This window comes from Plutella xylostella, chromosome 10 (assembly GCF_932276165.1).
Source record: "Plutella xylostella chromosome 10, ilPluXylo3.1, whole genome shotgun sequence".
Classification (NCBI taxonomy): Eukaryota; Metazoa; Arthropoda; class Insecta; order Lepidoptera; family Plutellidae; genus Plutella; species Plutella xylostella.
The window spans coordinates 5,866,536-5,889,002 of NC_063990.1; the positions used below are offsets into that span (position 1 = coordinate 5,866,536).

Genomic DNA, 22,467 nt, shown 5'->3' on the forward strand with positions numbered 1-22,467 from the left:
GAAGTAATTTGGTGCTTTTCTCAGTGGAACCATTTCATTGCCCGTCAGTGTATATAACGAGTATAAATAGATACTCAATAGTAAAATCAACTTTGTTTATAAGAAACTTATAAGTTTGTTTTCACTCTGCCTGATAGTCTGGTAATATAATCGAACAGTCAAAACACACGTTGAGTTCAGCTCTAATGGAGGCGCTGTTGAGTGCAATAGTTAATAGGCTTGCCGATACCGTTCACGTTAGTACAGTCAACTGAAAAAGTATATAAGTACTTATACTTACATAAAATAAAATAAATCCATAGTAAAAATACCACTACTTACCAATTTTTAAGTATTTTCTATTATAAGGTTATAATTTTAATTTCCTTTTTTCATGAGAATGGGAAAGTTGTATAGCCGTTCTTGATATACAATTATATTGATTGTTTTATTATTATTATTTTTATTTATTTATTCACGAATCCAACAGCGTAACTTAAATAACATAAATTTTAATACATGCACACAGTAAGGCCAATTATAGGATTCACAGGTAATATAAAATAATAAACATTATCACGGTCGGGTACCTGCACACTTACTACTTAATCTAATTTGATATTATAGGCTACATAGTTGAATGACAAAGTGTGTTTGTGCCAAGGGCTGCGCTCAGTTAAATTAGTTGATAGACAAAAATTGAAAAGGAAAGTATATATCTAAATTATGATATGCAAGGGCAATCTACAAAAGGTGTCATAGTTAGTGCTCATAATAAAGGATGGTGTTATGCAAAACTGTGGGAGGAAATCGTAGAACTGCAACATACTTGGAGAAAGGCTATAGTAAATGAATATCCATATATTGTACAAAAATATTAAACTTTGTAAGTATAATATTAATAATATACTTAGCAATAGGTATATACTTTATAAAAATAGTAAATATATAATAATAAAAATAATAAAGGTAGGATATCTCGGCTCTGACAAATCATGCACTCATTGTTATCCTATGTCTCGAATCCTCCACGATAGTCCGCAAATTATGATGGTGAATTGATGACCTAATAATCAATATCATTATCTACTTATTCAGTTGACTGTACTGTAGAAAGCTTTAAATGCGCTGCGAGGTATAATACTAAGTACACGTATGTACACAAGTGTTTCAGATGGACAAACTGAAAACATTTCACAGTGCGCATGTGTTATTGTGGTTTAGTTGGTGTAAATGGCGTAAACCTAAAACGTACCTATGTTATTTTACCTACTATAACAAAATGACGATGTAAGATATACTTCTACAACTTAAAATTATTCCTCATCATTTAATGATATCTATAACTATCTAAGTATAACGGATATAAAACTTTCATATAACTCTCCGCCTATTCTTTCTTTAACTTAAACTGACAAAATATTATCCTATTCTTTTACTATTAATAAATTAACTCGAAAACGAACGCAAGATGATTCGGGTTGCCATTTTTGATAAAACAAAAGTAATCGAGTCTAGAACTTTCAAATGTTTTACAGCAGAAATAAAATCAACAGTACATTTTACAAGTCTGCTTTCAACTTTGAAGTGCTTTGAACTGTTGCGAAATTGTTTAGAGATAGTTATTTTTATGCCTCGTATAAAGTCTTGGAAAAACAATGCTGTTGGTCAGAACCATACCTACGTATGTTGCTAATATAGGTAGGTACTTACAAATACTAGTTGAAATTGAGAGGTAAGTTTAGTACATAGAGGCAGTAAGACTTTTTTTAAATGTTTTATTTGACAATAATAAAAACCTTAAATGTCATTTAAAAAAATCACGATCTGAATTTCTTTCTTGTTCATATTATAATCACGATTAATAAGTTCTAGGCAATAGGAGATTATCCATCTATCTATATCATCTTACAGACCAAGCCCGTTTTCATACACAATACGTTTTGCCTAGTCAGAATTGGTTTTGACTGAGCCAAAACGGACTATACCTCTAACACTTTATAAGTACTACTTCTGTACAGTTAGATAACTAGCAACGCATATACATTTGTACAAGTACCTGAAATGACCCTTCCAGGTCGCTGGTAGTTGAGGTCGCCAGGTCGCCGCATGGAGCCGGTCAGGTAGCCCAGCGTGAACTTCTCCGCCGCAGCAGTCTGCAGCATCAGCATCATCAGCCAGCACCAATGCCACTGGAAGTAAATGAGGGTGTAGATTATACCTACCACGATTTTACCCCCTTATTCATAAAAAGTTAGTTTTGTCCCTCTCTGTCAAAGAACAAATTGTTCTCTGTCAGAGAGTGACAGAACAGTTCAATAGCTAAAGCGTCCACTAACTTTTCTAAGTCTTTTACCTGGGGCCCTATCGTGAAGTCAAACGAATTTATTAGTGTCAAATTCAATACATTTCAAAATCGAAACTCGTTGTTAAAATTAGTTCGCGATAGGTACACTGACTAGCCCGAACCTTGCCCGAACGGACCCATTCTTTCTATCCGATTCAGTTATGCATATGAAAATTTGTCTTATGTACTTATCATACATTCATACAGTACGGTGGCCTTATCGTTCTTTTCTTAACGCTGTAAAAAGGAACTAGAAAAGAGCAATGATTAATTTGTCGTTGAACAGAATTTAATAAAGTGACAAGTTATGTTCCAATATTCAGTGAGTCGGGAGAAAAATTGCTCAGCGGAGATCGAGCAATGCGCGCTGTATCGAAGCATTCGTTCCCCTTTTCATATTTCCCGGCGTATGAGTTCAGTTGTTATTAAAACTTGTTATTTTTATCATCGAAATGCTCACTTGTTGGACAAATAAAGGATATAAAAATGTAATGCAGCATCTGCTCTCGTAGAATCTGGGATGCGGTTGGGATCGATCCTACTGGAACATTTTATGTTGGTTTTAGTGCAGTTTAAAATATATTATTTCCAGTGAGGGTGCACCCGTCAGGGGCACATGTGCACACTTTTCCAATAACGCCGGTTCATAAAGTGGCGAGTGGGGCCAGATTCTAGTAACTAATACCTACTGCATTGGTGGCAGTGTAGATTATTTGTGGTGACGACTATGTAGGTACTTATAGGTAATTATAGTGGTCGAAGGAAGAACTTTACATAAGGAATTCTCAAGTTAGTAGAGTTAGTACAGTGCCACAAACTTATCTGTTCCGGTGACAGCTCACATAAATGTCTAATATCTCTTAATTCTATAAGATTTTAAGTTTTCTCGTATTGTTAATTCCACGTTAATTCGCTCTCGCGGTGTTAATAAACCCTTTAATCTTTTACAATAAGTACTTATACAATTCATTAGTAAGTAATGAGATATGAGATCAATTTAGTTCGCTCTCACCGGAACAGATAAGTTTGTCGTACTGTAAACATATATTTCACACGAAATCCATAACAAATAATTATCACCACTTATACAGAATCTAGGACTCGTGCTCTATAAAATGTTCTGCCAACTAGATACTATAAAAAAATAAAGTAGGCATATTATAAAGCTCAGGTGAGTAGTAGGTACTGAGTAGTTCCTTACAAAGATAGATACATTCTTACCCCCTTATTCATAGAGAAGTTACAAAACGTTTTAACTAATACACTGTTTTGTCCCTCTCCGACAAAGAACAATTTGTTCTTTGACAGAGAGGGACAAAACAGTTTATTAGTTAAAACGTATTGTAACTTTTCTATGAATAAGGGGGTTTATTTACAGAGTTCATTATTTATTTAGCAGAATCGTGAGCTATGAGCGTGGACGATGGATCGCCCAGGCTTGCACTTGTAACCTGATTTGCTACCCCTTGTGTTAGATAATATATTTATGAGACTTTGTTTCATTTTCAACTTAACTGATTGTAAGTCTGCCTATAGGAAGATTTTTGTAAGAGCTTTTACATTTGAGAGCATATAAGGCTTAGTGAACCGTTTTTTCTACATAATAAATGTTATGCGTCCTACCTAAGTTAAAAAGTCATTGATTAGTAGAATAAGTAAAACATTTTTAATTAAAATAAAAAATAATTTCGAAAAGGCTCTTTCTATCGGCTGCGGTCTATCAATACTTGGGTACTTTTCTTCTCTAATCGGTGTTGTGAACTCGTTATTAAGTCTTCGAGGTTGGTAATGTTATGCAACACCATCTGTCCTGGGAAACTTATTAATATTTATGAATTCAAACGCGGTATTGATAAGAATGCAGAAAAAAGGAGGCGTGTTATTTGCATACATTGTACCGTCTATAAATATGTATGGCCTATTGACATGTCTTTCATTTTAAAATTCCATGTCAGCTTATACAAGAACATAGGTACATTCTAGCTAAAAGCTATAGAATAGAGTGCTATACTTAATACCTACATAGATGCAGCATATAAATGACTTAGACAGGTAGGTTGAGGACCCTTTTTGTACATAAGAAGCAGATCAAATGACTCATGGAGACAGTATTACGTATAAATAAGAGCAGCTACTTGGCCCACTTTTTTCACTTGAGTATATAAATCAATATTGTATCACAGTGCTGCATTCCATATTGATGTTCTTCTTATCTTGACATTCGCAGGTGTGAAACGGACAGAATTTCGAGTTCTAGTAAGTATAGCTCACCAACTAAAATCTACAATCTCATTTCATCACCAACCTCTTAGATAAACTAGCTCTAAAGCTCACAACTCTAGAACCTATTTGTTAAACTTGCAATTTTGTTAAGACAATGGATTTTATGGTGCCAGTGCCATTTCTTGGTCGAGTTTAAGTAGATAGAGCGTGTGTGTTTGCGCAATAGTACCAATACACGTACCTACGAATACTGAGCACTAAACGAGTTCGAGACAGGTTCACGAGTGGTCTGATATAATTCGCGCACATGTGAAAGTTGGCATCTTGTACGACGCGTATTTCGCAGCACGTATATCTAGAGATGGGTAGGTATACCCACCTATTTACAAAGCTTCGTCACATTTAAGCTCAATTGTCATCTTGAAATGAAAGAGCAAACAATCTTATAATAACAATATCCGAGCTTGAATGAAAGCTTGTTTTCTTTGAAAGAAAAGCTTTGTTGACGCAAGGTGCTCTGGAAATATGTCAGCTTACATCTGATTCTATCAGACGACGCATTTTGAGTTTAACATTGTTAAAAATAGCGTCGTGAACGATATTTGCGGTACTATGACCGGGTTAAGTCAACGAGTTACAGAAATAGGGCTCGCAACGTCATTATAGCTAAATGTACTGAAATTAGTTGCCGAATTAACAAAGAAATTATACAAAATGGTCTTAATGGGGCTATATCTACGCGGGTTAACTCAGTGAGAGAGAATTCATCAACAAATTTAGTACAAACAGATGATAGCGTTGTTCATGTTTTATTCGTAGCTTAAATTAAAACATAAATAATAACGTCTGCAGCAAAAAATAGGTATTATACGTCAGTATAATCTCAAATAATGTCGCTTTGTTTAGGCAAGTTAAATAGTTAAATAAGTTCGGAACATAACGTTTTTCAGTTAAGTACTTCTTCATAGGTGTTTAATAAAAAGGTTTTTAATCTTTTATCTATCTTTAAATCAATGGCCTTGCCCAATAAATTTTAATAAGATAATCTATAACGCTTTTTATGTTACTAAGTAATATTGCTCTATCTTCGTATTTATGACTTCTATAGCAGGTATGTAAGTACCTGCTTATAATAACTGAGAAATAATTGAGTGATTGGTTGGTCCGAACCGAACAGCTATTTTACGACACGCCTCTGGCCGCAATCATCAGGTCAAAGAAACTGGCAATATCTAAAACAAGTCTCCCATTACACCTTGAAGATTTATACGACAGCCCCGTTACCGAGCACATGATAAGTTACTGCCATATTTCTTCGCTTCTACTGCTTATGTTGGCTCAGCGAAGCTAACAAATAGATACACAATACACACTACATTAGAAGGGCTGCCCTTTATTAATTTTGTTATACAATTAAAGCGAGCAGTAACCGAAAAAGTTTACTCTAGTAAATAGAAGCAAATTGGATTTGGCAGACGGGCCCACTTGTAATGGAAATTAGGCAGTTAGTTCGGTGGTAGTTTTCCAATATGGCCGAATAGTTTAATCAGGCAGGTCGATAAGGATCCGCGGTCGGTCGATGGCATTGACACAGTTGCTGACATCGCCAACGGCGCACGAACACTGCTAACTATAGCTAATTCGTTGAATACCGCTTATTTGCGATTTATCACATAATTCGATGACATATTGATTAGCTTGATTCTCCCGTTGATGATACACCCCATGGGCAAGGTCATCGTAATGAAACAAATATAAATATTGTAATGTAAACATGGGGTTACGGTCTCAATTCCAATTCAAAATAATATAAACGTAGTATATTAAAAATAAAGCTTGCTCAACCTTCTGCTTGTTAGAACGATATAACTTTTGCATATAAGTTAGAACAATAGATGATCTTGGCGCGCATCGTAAAGTTACGAATAAGTAGATAGGTAGATACTCAGACACGTACTTAGTCTATATTTAGATTGAAGCTATTAAAACAAGGTTCTAATGGTATATTAAATGTAAGAAATGGCAACTAATTGTCCAGATTTTATAAACAGCCTACTTAGATAGATTTTAAATAGTCCCAGACCCAGACGTTCAGAAAGAAAGGACCAAAACCCAAAACCTGACTAAGCGATGACGCGTTTCGGCAACGGAATAAGCAATTTAAATTCGTGTTGGTGTAAAAGAGAAATTGTACCGACACAACCTGTGTCATTTGTATTCGCGTGGTAATGGCCCGTACTATTGTTCGCGAGAGTCGATCGCCCGTATCATCGACTGACAATGCCCGAAATTGCTGCGCCAGGGCAACCTTCAAGCCCCGATACATATTAATGACGTTTATCGCATGTCTATCGCGAAATTAACCATGCTTAACTGCTTACTCATACTACCTCTATCTAGGTACTTAAACATGCTGTTTACTTTTTTATGTCCTTTAAGTGTTGTGTGTAGCAATAAGTACTTATTACTTACACTTGTCTAGATAAAAAGTGTAGCAATAAATTCGTTTCTCAAAAGTAACTACTTGTGATGTGACTATAGATAACTTACCTTTTACTAAGTAGGTATATTTTTAGGATATTATTATACGTAACTTTACCTAGCTACAACTAAAGAAAGAAAGAAAGAAAGAAAATACATTTATTTAGAGCTACACGAATACACTACTTACACAGAAAAACAATTTACATATACGCTAATAACACAAACACAGGATAGTACCTACACAAAACAAAAAAAAAATAGTTAAGATACATACAAAAAATACACAAGAAACAAATAAGGAATACCTAGCCAGTCTGTGTTGGTGGTGCATCAGCGCAGCGCCAAACTAACTACAAGGACTAGGAGTAACCATTGCTTTGTGGGAGTAACCAATGAGTCATTTCTAGTAGATGACAAAACTGTTCAGTCAAATCTTGTTCTGATTGATAACACATTTTGAGTGCAACGTAGGTACAGGTAAATCTATTATCCTGCAATCTGTAAATCATTAAAACCGATTTTGAATTTAAATACGTTGTGTACCTATGTCTCAAACACTTACCAAATACTTAAGTATTACCTAAGTACGAGTTACAACTTACGCCAATTTTTATATATTATACAGTTTGTATACATATAAGCTGTACTTGCTTAAAATATTAGAGTGTTAACATCACCATCACCACTAAAACCTATCGTATTTCTTTCATTAATTAATATGAAAGTGGTTTTGTGTGTCCATAAAGGCTTATAATTATAATCACTAGGCTAGGCTATCCACTATCTGCCGTAAAGTGGTAATTAAGTAAGAGTAGGATAACCGGAACCATAGCTGTAGATAATACACTCACGGGCAATGAAAAGGTTCCACTGATCCACTCACAAAAAGTCGACACCAAACGACCCCAATTTTTTCCAACATTTAATTTAAAATTTGAACAAAATATTATCGTTTTCAGTTGGTATTATCCTGATATTCTGTTTAATATTCTTCAATGTTGCATAAGGCGTCATTAAGCTAGCCTTTTCCGTTTAGGAGGAATTTGGTGCTTTTCTCAGTGGAACCTTTTCATTGCCCGTGAGTGTAATATGTGTATGTCAGTATACAACTTCGCAGTTTAATCGGGTGTCCCACCATAAGTAATATAAAGCAACCTTTCTTGAAAAAATATATCGCGAATACTCGGTAGGTTGTTGGTTGTGTTACTTTTTAGAAGGTTTATTTTTTTATTCGCGAATGTTAGGGTAACTCACCTATTTTACGAATATACTCCTTATAATAACTTTAATAACAACCCGGACTTGGTTTTGTAGGCGAAAGACCATTGCTGCACTTATTTTTTGTCTGTATCAGGCTATTCACATAAAAAAAACATAACTACTTAAGGCTGACATAATTTTATTGCTATCTTCTTCTTCTTTCTCCTGCCCTCTTCCCAGTTCAGCTGGGGTCGGGTCTCCTCGTACTTCGGCGCCAGGATATTCTATCCCGGGTTGTCGATGTGGTCAGGTTTTATTGCTATATTTGTTAAAATCACAAATTACTTTCAATGGGAAGTTTAATTTTTGTGATTAAGTAATTATTAAAAATCGGTAAGTATTATATTTTTATAATAATGAAGTAAGTTAGTACATAGTTAATCGTAATTTTGTAACAATCGTGATATTTGGAATTGAGTATAAATTGATACTTACCTACGTAATTTTATAAGTAATTCGGTTATGCAATACCTACTTACTTATATTTAGTTTTTTCAAATTCCATATTTATTAAGTTTATAACATTAACCGACACGCCTCAATATTGAGACAAAAGTTTTTAATGGTGGCGGCTTTGGAGTTTTTTATATGTACAGTAAGGGGCAGAGAAACCTAACCCTCCCTCAGAAGCATTGTTATTATAAATAAACATAAACATAAACATTCTTTATTTCCATAAAAGCATACAATTTTTACACCTTAATAACTAAGACAATTTGTAAATATTTCAGAATTTGTAAAGTAAGTAGCATCTGCTGCCGAACTAGGTAAAACCTGTATTTCAGCTCATCAGCGCATTATGAGAGGGCGGTCAGGTTTCTCTGCACCTGACCGTACCTAGCCTGAAGGGTGACAAACCCTTTGAGATAGACTACGGGTTTGTCATCTTGATGAAATTATAATCCAGAGTATCAACATAAATGAATACGTCACTTCCATGGATATTTATACGGAGCATTTCCTTTTATGCACCCCCTTGGGTTATAGGTACTTGTTGCTTGTCTAAGGCGCACCGATTTGTTTTGATAGTGTAGGTAGGGTAGATGTAGATTCCAGCTTAATTAAATTCTAGGTAACTAAGTACTGTAAGTTAGTATGAAAAAAAGTTTTTGGTTAAGTACTCACCACATCCCACGTTAAAGTTTTCATTGTATTCCACGAGCGTCGTTCCAATTTCAACACAAATTTATTATATTTCGATCACAAACTCTTTTTCAGCACCAAAGTTTGTCGTTACAGTTTTCCCGCCATTTCGCGTAAACTTTTCGCGCGCATTTACGACTTTCGCCGCAGGTCTGTCGCTTCTGGAGCGTCGACGCCGACTGACTGATCCGAGTGTCGACGGAATAGTCGCTCTTGTGACATAATGATGTGGAGTTCCTTCGCCTGACTGACACATTTGTTGCCTTTCTCTAAACTCCGTTTTTTGGCAGCCTTTGCAAGCGTCTCGGCGAAATGTCCTTATTCATTTTATCTGGTAAAAACAGCTCCATTTGTCGCAGGTGAAGTTGATTGTGGCATTTATTTTGCTTTAGTTGTCCGCTGAGTCTGATACATGCATAAAAATATATGTATGTATGAAGGGAAAACCTCAATTTTAATATTATTATTTATATTTGGCATTTGAGACTTTAATTGGTGGTTTTCTTGGAAAAGTTTGTGTAAGAACAGCTGGGTGGCAGACCAATGTGCGTGAACACATGAATGAGTGACATAAGCACAAGTGGTCAAGGTAAACCTGACCGTTGTACCAATTCCACTACATGCATAAACAAACAAGTGCACATAGGCTCATTATGTGTGCAGTTAATTAGGGTAATAGCGGAATCTTACTGGACTTTATTATTGTTTCAAATTTGCAATAAATATAATCATAACGTTGCTAAGATATTCTGTATTTAATAGAAAATGAAAAATTATAGAATAATAATTACGGACTAATGTAAACTAACCAGAAGATCTAACTCCTGGTTAAAAAAAACCCGGCCGAGAACTTCCGGAAGCTTCTACTAGTCAGCATTAACCACTGCACCATACGGTCAAGTATGCAGTATGCTCCCTAGCCACGTATTCGCAAATTGTTGTCCGACAGCTATCGGGTCACACATTAATACTTATACAGTACAAGTAGAATCCGAACAACCTCTTATAATCTAAACGCCGCCTTAAAACCTACTATTTTTCAGTATTCTGATGTCCGTTTTTTCGGAAGATCTTGGCGCTGTCCGAAGGATGGACTGGCTGAGGTCATTAATCTCCCTTATCTCTTGCTTTTGAGTTGTACAAGTCTTGGACCCATTAATTTCAAATATTGGTACCTGAACCAGGTTAACGTCGTTCGGTGGTCAGGCGCTTACTCGAATCCGTACAGGTTGGAGTGCGGGGTGAGGCAGGGGGGGCTGACCTCTCCAAAGCTCTTCAACCTGTACATGAACGCGCTGATTGAGGGGCTCAGCAGTACTCATGTTGGCTGCCATATTGGCGGAGTTTGCCTTAACAACATTAGTTATGCAGACGACATGGTACTGTTGAGCGCCTCAGCGGGCGGGGTGTCGGAGCTGCTTGGCATCTGCGAACAGTACGCGCACGAACACGGCTTACTTTATAATGTAAAAAAAAAGTGAATGCATGGTGTTTCAGGCCCGAGGTAACTATCTACATGACATACCAGCCATTAAACTTAACGGGTGTCCTCTAAATAGAGTGTTTAAGTTTAAATATCTAGGACATATTGTAACCTCGGACCTGAAAGACGATGTAGACATAGAAAGGGAGCGTAGGGCGTTGTCTGTTCGTGCGAATATGATAGCCCGCAGATTTGCGCGCTGTTCAAGAGACGTCAAAATCACTCTTTTCAGAGCATTTTGTACTTCGTTCTACACGAGCAGTCTGTGGGCGAGTTATACGCAGAAACAGTACAGCGCTCTACGGGTCCAATACAATAATGCGTTCAGGATGCTGTTGGGGCTGCCGCGCTTCTGCAGCGCGTCGAGCATGTTCGCGGAGGCGCGCGTGCAGTGCTTCCCCGCGACCATGCGCGCGCGCTGCTCGTCACTGCTGCGCCGGGTGCGCGCCAGCCGCAACACTATCCTGAGCGCATTCGCGGAAAGGTTTGACTGCCAGTACCTAAACCACTGTAGTATGATACACAGGACTGCAGTCAAAATATTATTTTAATATCATAGATTATTTTTAGAAATTTATGTATATGTATTTTATTGTGTTTAAATTTGATTGTGAATATTATTTGTGTTAACTTATGGACTTTGAGTCTGAATTAAATGATTTGAATTGAATTGAATTAATATAAAATATTTGATGTTGCAGCTGTTTTGAAGTTTCTAAATTTTCCCTAATCGTATTTTTAAGAAAGCTTAAGAATGAGAACCCGCTCATGGTTATAGGTAATATAAGTAGGGACTGCTGAAAACAGTATGTTTTGGTGTTTACAAATTAGGTATGCATATTTTATATCTGTTATAAATTTGCGCGGCGCGTTATAAACTATTTTATAATACGTGTGTGTGTTAACAAAACCTACCTTGTCTTACCCTATTTCCTTTTAAATGCCCTAGCCCTGTAGCACAGGGCGCTATTAAGACGTGACAAAAGTTCTCTGTCGCGCTCGCTCTTGAGGCAGCGCGATGTGAGTGAGCGCGATGGAAAACTTTTGTCACGTCTTAAATGCGCGCCGTGCTAGCCCTTCTGGGAGCTTACTGTGTGAAATCTCAACCGCTCAATGATCATTGTTATGCAGCTCGGAGCTTGGCTCATACTACCAGCGTCGCTACCTACATGCAATCCTAAATAACATCTCATTTAACTAATCCATATTATTACGTAGGTATGTTAGGAAGAGTGCTAGAGATTATTTACTTTTTATCTCTCAATTTCCACGAGAAAACTTTATGCCGAATCGAAGGTCGGGGGAAAAAGCTAGTACTAAATAAAGTAGGTTACGGTTTTTTATGCAATGTGTCGCGTTTTATCGACTTTGTGTGTATGTGCTATATCTAAACAGCCATTAAGATAGTTCGCAGTTTCATCCACTGGCCCCGATTTGATTAGAAAACTCGTGAGTAATTCGTTTACAATTTGATCACATTCATTACTTCTTATCTAAGTATTCGAATAGTTTATTATGGAAAAGTTCAATATTGTTTTACAGATAGGCCAGCGCTGACCTTTTTGTAAAGTTTGTGTTTTCTACGTACCTAAGTACATATAATTTAGTAATTTGTATGTATTACCTAGGCAATACACGGGTGGTAATTTATAAAGTGCACATCCGAAAGTAATTATAACAAAAGCTCTTCATTCTGAATAACTTTTGTTATAATGACCCTGGGATTTTATGAAAAAAAACTGTCCCATACAAAAACTTGTTTTTCTACGTGACGTTGTGTACACTCGATTTGAAATAGAAAATAGAACCTGCTTTTGAAAAGTTACTAGTTTGTAGGTACCTAATGGACGACTCTTAAAACCGCAATTTATAAAATAAATTTGGATAGAGTTGTATTTTCAGCTTTATGAGCTTTTTATGATCAACAATAAAATATTTAGTTTGAACGCGTAGTAGATGAGGTGGTTATTTCTAACAAATGTAATTTAAAATAACAACTTTGGCACAGAATACTATAAAAACTCAAAAGTGTTTGTAATTATTTGAATTTTAATTCTCATATTTTTTTTTTTACTTATTAGAATAGATATAAATAATAACAGTTTAAATTACTTACCACATACATAAGACTTAAAATTACTTTCATAAGTTAATTTCATAGGAGTGTTTCTTAATATGTAATACTTATATTACTCGTATTCGTATATATGCAATGCATTATTATATTTAGTTATCACGGTCCCTTAAAATAGCTATTATTGCCGAGTCCTCCTCGAGTTTGCTTTATGTCTTGTCCTGTAGATACTCTCGGTAATCATTGCACTTTCTGAAAAAAAAAAATACAATTATAAATAAATTATGTTTTAAATCAACGAATGGTCAAATAACTCAAGTAAATTAATACACACCATAGTGATCTCTGGAAATATGGTGCTGAGGTTGAAATTAGCCCGGGACGTGACCGGCAGACTAGTGAGCGATCTGTCGGCGTTGTGTCCCACGGACTGCATGTTGGGAGGCACCAAGTGAGCGTTGAAGATGTCTGGTTGGTACTGCCCCATCTGGTTGTAGTTCGGAAACAGATCCTCACCCATTAAGTTAGAGTGCCTTTTCGAAGGCGCCTTGTTCTGCCACAACAAGGGGTTACTCTCACTCCAGTCCTCCACCTCGGTAGACAACTTGGGCCTCTTGCTTTGATACTTTTTAGTAGAATCCTTTTTGGAGCACTCCATTTTATGCTTGGCCGAGAATTCCCGTCTTGTGCCCTTGTGGTTATTGGCACTCTTGTCGTGATTATACGCTGTGGGGTTGCCCTTGATCTTGAACTCCTCGTACTTATGGTTGGAGTAGTTGCACTCGACCGTCTGGTTATAGTCTATATACTCGCTGGCGAAGGGCGCGCCAGCGTAGTTACTCGACATGAGGTTGGTCCCGCCCGTCATGAAGTTGGAGTAGAACGAGTTGGATATAGTGTTTGTAGTGGAGTTGTAAAGGGTTGTCCCGGAGAACTGCTGCCCCGAGTACGAGTTGTCCGAGTAATCCAGGATTGGCGGGAAGTGCGATACCTGCGCCACACTACTGTCCTGCTGAGGACACTCGGTGAACTTCTGCACCGGGATCGCAAACTTATCCGGCACCTTCTGAGTGCACGTGCCGCCTCTAATCAAAGCTTCAGCCGAGTAACTGTGCTTCTGATTTTTTACGCTTTTGTCTGTTGTCTTTGCCGACTTTGTTTTAGACGTGTGGGACGGATATTGGTTCATTGTGTCGTAGGTGTGAAGCATTTTCGAGTCGTTGAACGAGTAGTAAGGCTGCACCGTGTGGTCCAAGCGAGATGTTGGAATCTTACGATTAATATCTGTCGTATAGTGTGGTATATTCGGTTTTGTGGTCAGTTTCGAGTTTTGTTCGACAGGCGCGGGGCATCGGGCCATGTTGTCGGAGGACCGGTTCATAAGTTGTGTGACAGACAGGAAATTACTGCAGTTCTGTATGTCCGTTTGATTGGTCCCCCTGTGAGTAGAATCAGCATTTTTCTTTCTGTCGTGTGGACCCAGCGCTAGGTCACCAACCAAAGTGGGTAAGTTAATAGGAGGCGGGTCGATGCTAATTTCCGTAGTCCCGAGAGGCCTGGCGGAGGGCCACACTGGGAACTCTTCTTGGGCGACATGAGACGGGTAATTATGTATGTTGATCGGAAAGTAATTGCCGTCATTTAGATCCTGTTTCTTGGAGCTATGGTCTGTCTGGCCGTACGATATCCTCAACTGCTCTTTCGCATCACTTTGCGAAGTTGTATTACCAACATTTTGCATTGGTCTTGTCTCTGATGTCATCCAGTTTATGTGCATTTTGCTCGGAGACTTTTTGGTGCATTTCGTGTTATCCGGTACTTGATGACCCATTCCAACTAGAGATGTTTTCATCAAGTTGTCAGTAAAACTTTCAGCCGCTTTTGTCTCATATTGTTTGGTTGTGCTCAGTTTAGTCGTAACGGTATTGTGAGAGTTGTCTATTGGTAAGTAGTTTTGATGTTTCGAGTTGAAAGTTTTAGCCGAGCTGATGCTATTAGTTGAGTAGAATGGTCCGTCTTCCGGCCAGAAGTTAGATGGCTGAGAGTAGAAGCTCGCAATGCTGTCCACGAAAGTAGAAGTAGGTTTACTGCAGTTACTTGTGTTCTCCTTTTTATTGCTCGCACTCGACACCAGGGGCACATGAAACTCTGGGTTAAACGGATTATAAGACGACGAATATGGAGCAGAAACCGTCGTCAGTAAATTGTCTTTAGTAAATGTGGTCGAATTTGTGGTGCTATTCACAAAGTCAAAACCTTTATGAGACCATCCCAAGTCAATGTCGTAAGTGAGCCTAGAAGGTCCCATTTTCATAAGATTATCTTCAACATTTGAGTAGTCAGTTTTAGTTTTAGACGAATATTTCTCCATAGCACATGGGTACAGACCAAGACTGTTGAAGTCATGTCCAGAAGATATGCTGCTGGTGCTATATATTGTGTTTTTGACCGTGTTGAAAGGATCTTTGTAGAATATATTACTATTGGTCCCATAGCTTGTCGACTGACTTGGTAGGGACTTGGAAATATTGCAGTCAAAGTCTAAGGCGAATGTGGTGTCAGCCAGGGAGCAACTTGTAGAAAGGGTTGACGGCATCGGGAGGTTTAGGAACGGATTATCTGCAGACGTCGCCACCGCCGACACACTTGCCTTCACTTGAGTTTGCTTCGAGCTTGTAGTGCTTTCTATAAACTTGTGTGGCTCTGCTGTCTTGGTACTAGACGTCTGAAGTTTGCTAGTATCTTTATCTTTGCTTGGATTACTGTTTGCTTTGTCGAAGTAAGTGGCATTTGTGATTGGTTGTGGCACTGGGTAAGTTCTTCTTTGATTAGTTTCCTTAGCAGGTTGCACTACTGGGGTTTCCTCTGCAGGACTGTCTGCGCGGTTGCCACTCACGAGTGGGAAAGACATGAGGAAGGCGGCGGTGGGCGACGCCGCTAACAACTCTTCAGCTAGTTCAAGCCTCGCATTGCCTCCATCTACCGTATTTTCACATAAACTAGTATCTAGTATGTTACTCAACTTGTTTTTGTCTGCTGATTGTACAGGTACATCCTTATCGCTACTAATTTTATTGCATTTTTCTGTGGTTACAGGAAGATCAGTGCTTTTTATCAAAACATTATTAGTTACTGGAAGTTCCTGAATTTCTTTTATTTTACTACAGTCCTTTGTTGGCATGTCTTTAGTATTGGTAATAGTTTGTTGTTTTGTATTAACATTTTCTTTGAGTTCTGTATATTTTGTAGAATTATTTTCTTTGCTAGTCCCACTTATATCATTGTTAACAGATTTCTGAGCCTCTGGAAGTGCTACTTTAACCGTTTCAGTAGTGGGTGATATAATTTTGTCATTAATTTGATTGGAATCTTTGTTGGATTCATTAGAAATAGGAATAGTGTCTTTGTTTGGTTGAGATGTGTCACCTTTTTGTTCTACAACCTTTTTAGTAGTTTTTATCTTCTTCTTGGCAATGTCAGATTTTTGTTTCATACCAGTCTTTTTACCTTTAGCTGAAAGGGGCCTAGAGTATGCAGCAATCGGTAATATATTTACCATAGTAGTTCTAGTGATTTCATTACTAATTCTATTAACAATAGGAACCTGAGATTGAGTTTTGGGCATATTTGGGTTTAATAGCACAAATGTAGGAGTGGCAGTGGGGAACAGAAGTGGCCTCTGTGGCAATATGTAAGGAGTACCAGGCATCACCACAAATGTATTCTCAGCACCTGAAACGAAATATGAACTCATTAAATAGCAACCTACCTAACAACATAATTTAAAGCTAAGATAAAATTTCCATGTTGAATTTAAATTAACAACAACACTATTGGTTGTGCCTCTCCATGGGAGGCTCAACAGTGTTTCATGGAAGGCTCATGTCCAGTGGATGATTAAAGGTGGATGATGATACAATATTATGATCTGATTAAATATAAAATGTTTCTTACCCTTATTTTCTGCTGGTACAGACTTAGGCAGGATTTTGGCCAGCTTTTGAACTGTGGGTGTTTCTGGAGCTGATGTTGGCGAAATTGAAGTTGGTTCTTCAGATGTATTTACAGTACCATTCTTTTTCTCTTTTAATGCACTTGGTTTAACCTTACTGACCACAAGATCACTGGTGGGTTTGATAACTGTAACAAAATTTTGGTTCCAAATGTAGATTTTGTGAGTAATAAAATATTGTTAAAGTATCTAATCAATATAAAAATATTGAATTCATTCATACCTTCTGGTTTAGTTTTGAATCCCTTGGTGACTTGTGTTGAAACATCTTTCTTTCCATTTTGAACCTTACTTCCATCAAGTTTGACTTGTAGGGCCAATATTTCAGCTTCTGAAAAGTTAAAATACTTATTATGTGTGACACCTTTTCTTAGTGTGTCTGTGAAAATCTCTAAAATAGGTTGAAGGTAGGTGTAGCTGACTGCTCATGGGTTAAATATGGTAAAGTTAAAAAAATGAGAAGGATTCTTATATACAACATATTACTTATTATAATAATTTCACAGCCTTTACAATGATTCTGAATGTATGATGTGAACGCTGAGTTCCATTACATTACATTGTATGATATTCAGAATTTCTCACTTTGAGATATCTTTCTCGATTTGAGTTATCTTTGAACAAATACTTTTTCGCCAAGCTCTGGTCATAAAAAAATGAGCAGGAAGGAAGTAAAATCTTATGATTATAACATTCATTTGATGATAAGATAATTCATAAGAAATTTAATTTTACTCTGTCCATATCAGTGCATGTGAAATACTTACTGAGTTTGGACTTTTCTTGTGAGTAATCTTGTATAAATAGTATTGCCCTTTGAATAATTTCAATTTTAGGGTAAAGTGTGCTGTCTGCATCTTTGGATCCGGACTGGTTCTCTTTATCACTCAATTTGATCAGTTCTCCGAGCTTTGCAATGGCCTGGTTGAACTTGTTGCGCCTCTCTCGCTCCCATTCTCTGCAACGGCTGTGAACATGAAGAATGTTTTGGTTTAAAACCAACTGGGTTCACCTATTGTTTTTTTTTATTTATGTGTGATTTTAAAAACAGTGATTATTGACATTGTTTGTTTTAAACATGCTGTAAAGGGTAAGGTATTCGAAAAGTACAGCATAAATTAGGAGGAAATTTTCAAGAGAAATTTAGCAGATACAAGTAACATTAACTTGGAGAAATATAACAACAAACCTTGGTGTTCTTTGTTTGCTTGTAGCACCCATTGATAATCAGGATAACGACCTACGTATTATCACTTTCAGAATAAGCATTAGGGCATCTTAGCTGGAATTTTTATTGAATTTCCAATAAATTTCACAAAATTTGACCATCACAACAACACAAAATACCCATAGAGCCATAGAGAGCAATTTAATATTGACTTTGACTTTTGTTTGACTGTCAGTGACATTCAAGTGACATTAGATTGCACAGAATAGGTTACAATGCATACTTAAAACAATCTCTCTCCCACTCAATGCAAGTAGAATGAGGTGTCAAAGTTCACCGAGCAATCGAGCAATCGAGCATGCTATTTTGTAGCCTTGTCTTGTAGCATAGACCTTCTACCTTGTAGCCGCTCTTTATCCTTTACAAGCATTCAATATAGAAAATATTCCAAAATGCGCGAAGTTGTTATTATTCCGGGTACCAAACATTGTTAGTGATAGCAGACATTTTGTTGACAGTTGGTTGATACTTGACATTTGATATTCATGACAGTTGACAGTTGACATTGACACAAAAATGTCAAAATTTACAAATTACAAAAAGGCTGGGCGGAGCTAATCGCTTTGTTATTTTTGTTTGTGTTTCTCGTTTCTCGCTCGCTCGACCGCTCGTTGTCTGCATTGAATTGGATTGGCTCGCCGAGAACCAAGAAAGGATAACGTAAACTTGTGACTAATTCGGTCGGAACAACGTGAAAAACCCAGGTCGGTGATATATACTAACCTACCTTCTTTCGTTCGTATCGTATCCTTGAACGGTTGAAAACAGAAATCAATGTTAGTGACGCATTCACTGCGCGTATCTCAAACTGCTAAGCCCTCAATATCATTTGCTTTGTAATTATTTCAGATTGAAAATGTCGCTGTATCCATCATTAGAAGATATGAAAGTGGACAACATGGCTCGGGCTCAAATAGCCCACCAGTATCAAGCGCCGCCGCCTAGCTATGGCCATCACTCGGCTCCCTCTGCCCCGAGGACTCTTTCCGGGGCGATGTACCCCTCTCTTGGAGAATACATGGGCCTTGAGCTCTCTTCTGATGTTATAGCTCTTAATATGCCTGAGTATCAAATCCAACCGGTAAGCTAATTCAATTTACAGTTTTATAGACATTGTGCAATCCAATTAATAATTAAATCACTTGGTGAGTCATTAGTTAGAGAGATTAGTGAGAGGATTCTTGTTCATTTGTTGTTGTAGGTCACATTAGTTTATAAAAAATACCAGTTCTTGGTTTGGAAAATAAAAAACTACTTTTAAATATTTAAAATATTTGCATTTTATTACAGGTTGCAGCCAGTGGTGGCGTGTCGAATGTAATAGCACCAATATCATCTCAATCCTTGACTCTGGCCAAGGCAACTGTTACTCAAGCTATTCGTCAAGTCATTTTGTGCAAAGACCAGCAGGGGAAATGTGGCTTACGTCTGCATTCGGTCAACAGTGGCATGTTTGTGTGCTATGTGGCTGCGGAGAGCCCGGCTGCCCTTGCTGGCCTGAGGTTCGGAGACCAAGTGCTGGAGATCAACGGCACATCTGTAGCCGGCATGACCATGGAGCAGTGTCATGACATGCTTAAGAAAGCCGGCACTAATGGGATCACTTTGGCTGTCCGTGATAGGTAAATTACATTCATATTATAAGGCCATTAAAGTTAAAGTTTAATAAGAAAGCTTCTTAATATAGAACATAAATATCATTTAGAATAGAATATACATAGTTATTTATTATTACTTTTTTATCATTTCAGGCCATTTGAGAGGACAATCACTCTTCACAAAGACTCCTTGGGCCACATTGGGTTCCATTTCAAGAATGGCAACATTGTTGGGCTGGTCAAGGACTCGTCTGCGGCCCGCAACGGCTTGCTGACTGACCACCAACTCCTGGAAGTCAACACTATAAATGTGGTTGGAATGAAAGATAAGGAGATATCTAAGGTTATAGATGAAAGTCCATCTGTTGTCAACATCACCATTATTCCGTACTACATATACAAGCACATGATAAGCAAGTAAGTGTTTGCAAACCATATTATTATATTTATACATTAGTCTGCTAGAGATGATATGTTGGAAACTTGATACCTTATTTGTTAATGTGTAATGTAATGCATGCTTATCTACACTGACAAAGCAATGGAAATGTTATGCATAGTTAATGCTTATTGCAAGTTATTATAGAAATGAGAGTACTTTAAATCTACTGCAGCAATTTTTATGAGAAAAATTACCTCACAACCATAAAATAAAACCTATAACTTTTGCTAAGAACTTTATTTTACTTTGATCAAGGTGTTTGAATAAGTCATAATAAGACTTATTCAAACACCTTGATCAAAGCATACAAAATTCACATACTATATTTATAAAATATTTACTTACCTGTAAATCTTGTTTAATTACAGGATGTCAACTTCATTATTCAAGGACCTGGACCGCACCCCCGCCGTGTAACCGAGACGCCCGCAGATGACCTAGATCACCTAGATGTAAGACCTATATTACTGCACGAATTAGGTATTTAATCATTTGTAACATGCACACAAATTTTAATATTGTACTAGGTTAATTTTGGTCTGTTAATTATTTTATTTGTAATGCTTTACGGTCTTATTCATAAAAAAACCTTAAAGTAGGTTTACTGAGCTCAATAGCTACGAAACACTTTAAGCCTATTTGAGGTTTCATAAAAATCTTTATTCATAATCGTTCCGTAAACCTTCAATAACTATAGTGATGCTAATAGATTTCACAGACCAAACATTTTGACATTTACCCTATTAAGTTGCCGGTCTGACGAAACCATAAACAAAAATAGCGAAAACTTTCATTCATTTATCAATCTCTATTATCTATGTTAGCCACGGCGCGGCACTTAAAAAAGTTTACGTTGGCTTAAAGGCGCAGTGGCCAAGACAAAACCCACAAAAAAAATAGTTAAATTTTTACGTTACCATGGCAACTTATTTTCAGCAAATATTAACTCACAACAAATGTCAAATCGTCAATAAAGCAGAACAGCTGTTGACCGGCCGCCATGTTTTTGTACAATAGGAGGTTTACGGAAGGTGTATAGTAGGGTCCAGCCAACTTTAGCATATCAAGGTTTTACGAATCAGTTGGAGAGTTCTTTAGCGCTATTGATCGTTTATGAATAAAGTTTTTTTGACATTTGCTTATAGCAGGCCTATAGGTCTCCCGTAACTTTTTATGAATAAGACCGTTAGATTTTAGAGTATGCTGATAGATACTTTGCTTGTATTAAAAGTAATGTCTGCATACTAGTGATGTAACGAATGTGTGTTTTTGGACATTCGCGAATGCGAATGCGAATGCGAATATCTGATATCGACATTCGCGAATGCGAATGCGAATATTCAGATTGTGTTCAAAATTGGCGCCATTTGTATGGTTTGGTGGCAGTCTCGTACTGAACGAGGTACCTACATACTTCCATTCTAGGCGCATTCCGAATCGGACTAGCCAATACTAGTCGCAGTTTTTTTTAAAGTATTAAACTTCAGTTAGCTCTGTAACTGTTACGAAACATTGCCACTGTGTGTGGTTTCTGAGGTTACACGAAACATTTAAACGTATTTAAATCTATGGCTGTCTTGCTCTGACACTACAGGGTTAATGGTAAGTAGACCTGATCCTTTCAAGAGGTGATAGAGGAAGACATTTCCAGTCGACTGTATCCTATAATGCATTATCCGACCTTAACTATTTCTAAGATATTTCATAAAAAAATATTAAATTTTTGCCAAAATTTTAAGCTTGAAACAAAAAAGAACTCATATTTCAATAACTTTTTTGGTTGTTTTGCATATAAATAACACCTTAATAAAGTAAAGTAAAAAAAATAATCAAATGTGCATTATTTGACTAAAATTAGACACAATTCCTCAAAATACTTAAACATTTCTATAAAAATATTCAAAACGTAAAAATTTAAAAAGAATGTCATATGACAATTTTTTGTGCACTTCAGCTTAAAAATATTGTCAACTTATAAGCTTTCTAGTATGATATTTCAATATCAAATCGATTTAGGTATCACCAAGATATGGCCAACCAGAGAAGGCGAAGAAAACTCACTCGACAAAAAATTTAAAAATCTTAAATATTAAGAGCCTTACCATAAAAGACAGTATTTAAAAGATGTTTAGCGCTGTCAAACGCGTACAAAATCTGTCAAATTTAGTGTTAAACAGTGTTTAAAGTTTTTTGT

General features: G+C 37.0%; 3 protein-coding genes across 4 annotated transcripts in view; 1 reads left to right on the top strand and 2 right to left on the bottom strand.

Moving 5' to 3' along the window:
* The window catches only part of LOC105387258 (guanylate cyclase 32E), a 64,974-nt gene extending 54,811 nt beyond the window's left edge, over nucleotides 1–10,163 (bottom strand). The window contains exons 1-2 of the mRNA XM_048623719.1: nucleotides 9,419–10,163; nucleotides 2,039–2,171 (exon numbers count right to left, since the gene is read on the bottom strand). Coding sequence (XP_048479676.1) covers nucleotides 2,039–2,171; nucleotides 9,419–9,442 — 157 coding nt within the window. The 5' untranslated portion in view covers nucleotides 9,443–10,163. The remainder of the gene's footprint in view (nucleotides 1–2,038; nucleotides 2,172–9,418) is intronic.
* Nucleotides 10,164–13,123: 2,960 nt separating this feature from the next.
* Nucleotides 13,124–18,378, bottom strand: LOC105387243 (flocculation protein FLO11). The gene is made up of 6 exons (XM_011557944.3): nucleotides 18,195–18,378; nucleotides 17,773–17,972; nucleotides 17,229–17,336; nucleotides 16,948–17,133; nucleotides 13,328–16,725; nucleotides 13,124–13,245 (listed from the first exon to the last, which is right to left on the bottom strand). The coding sequence occupies exons 1-6, from the start codon at nucleotides 18,224–18,226 to the stop codon at nucleotides 13,234–13,236; spliced, it is 3,936 nt and encodes a 1,311-aa protein (XP_011556246.3). The 5' UTR covers nucleotides 18,227–18,378; the 3' UTR covers nucleotides 13,124–13,233.
* A 380-nt stretch (nucleotides 18,379–18,758) lies between these two features.
* LOC105387245 (syntenin-1) lies at nucleotides 18,759–20,782 on the top strand. Of its 2 annotated transcripts, none has more exons than XM_038117596.2 (5): nucleotides 18,759–19,009; nucleotides 19,083–19,314; nucleotides 19,524–19,855; nucleotides 19,985–20,248; nucleotides 20,642–20,782. In XM_038117596.2, the coding sequence occupies exons 2-5, from the start codon at nucleotides 19,090–19,092 to the stop codon at nucleotides 20,688–20,690; spliced, it is 870 nt and encodes a 289-aa protein (XP_037973524.2). In that variant the 5' UTR covers nucleotides 18,759–19,009; nucleotides 19,083–19,089; the 3' UTR covers nucleotides 20,691–20,782. The 2 variants fall into 2 exon arrangements, with proteins under 2 accessions (XP_037973524.2, XP_011556248.3); XM_011557946.3 differs by having other exon boundaries at nucleotides 18,759–18,937.
* The last annotated feature ends 1,685 nt before the right edge of the window (nucleotides 20,783–22,467 follow it).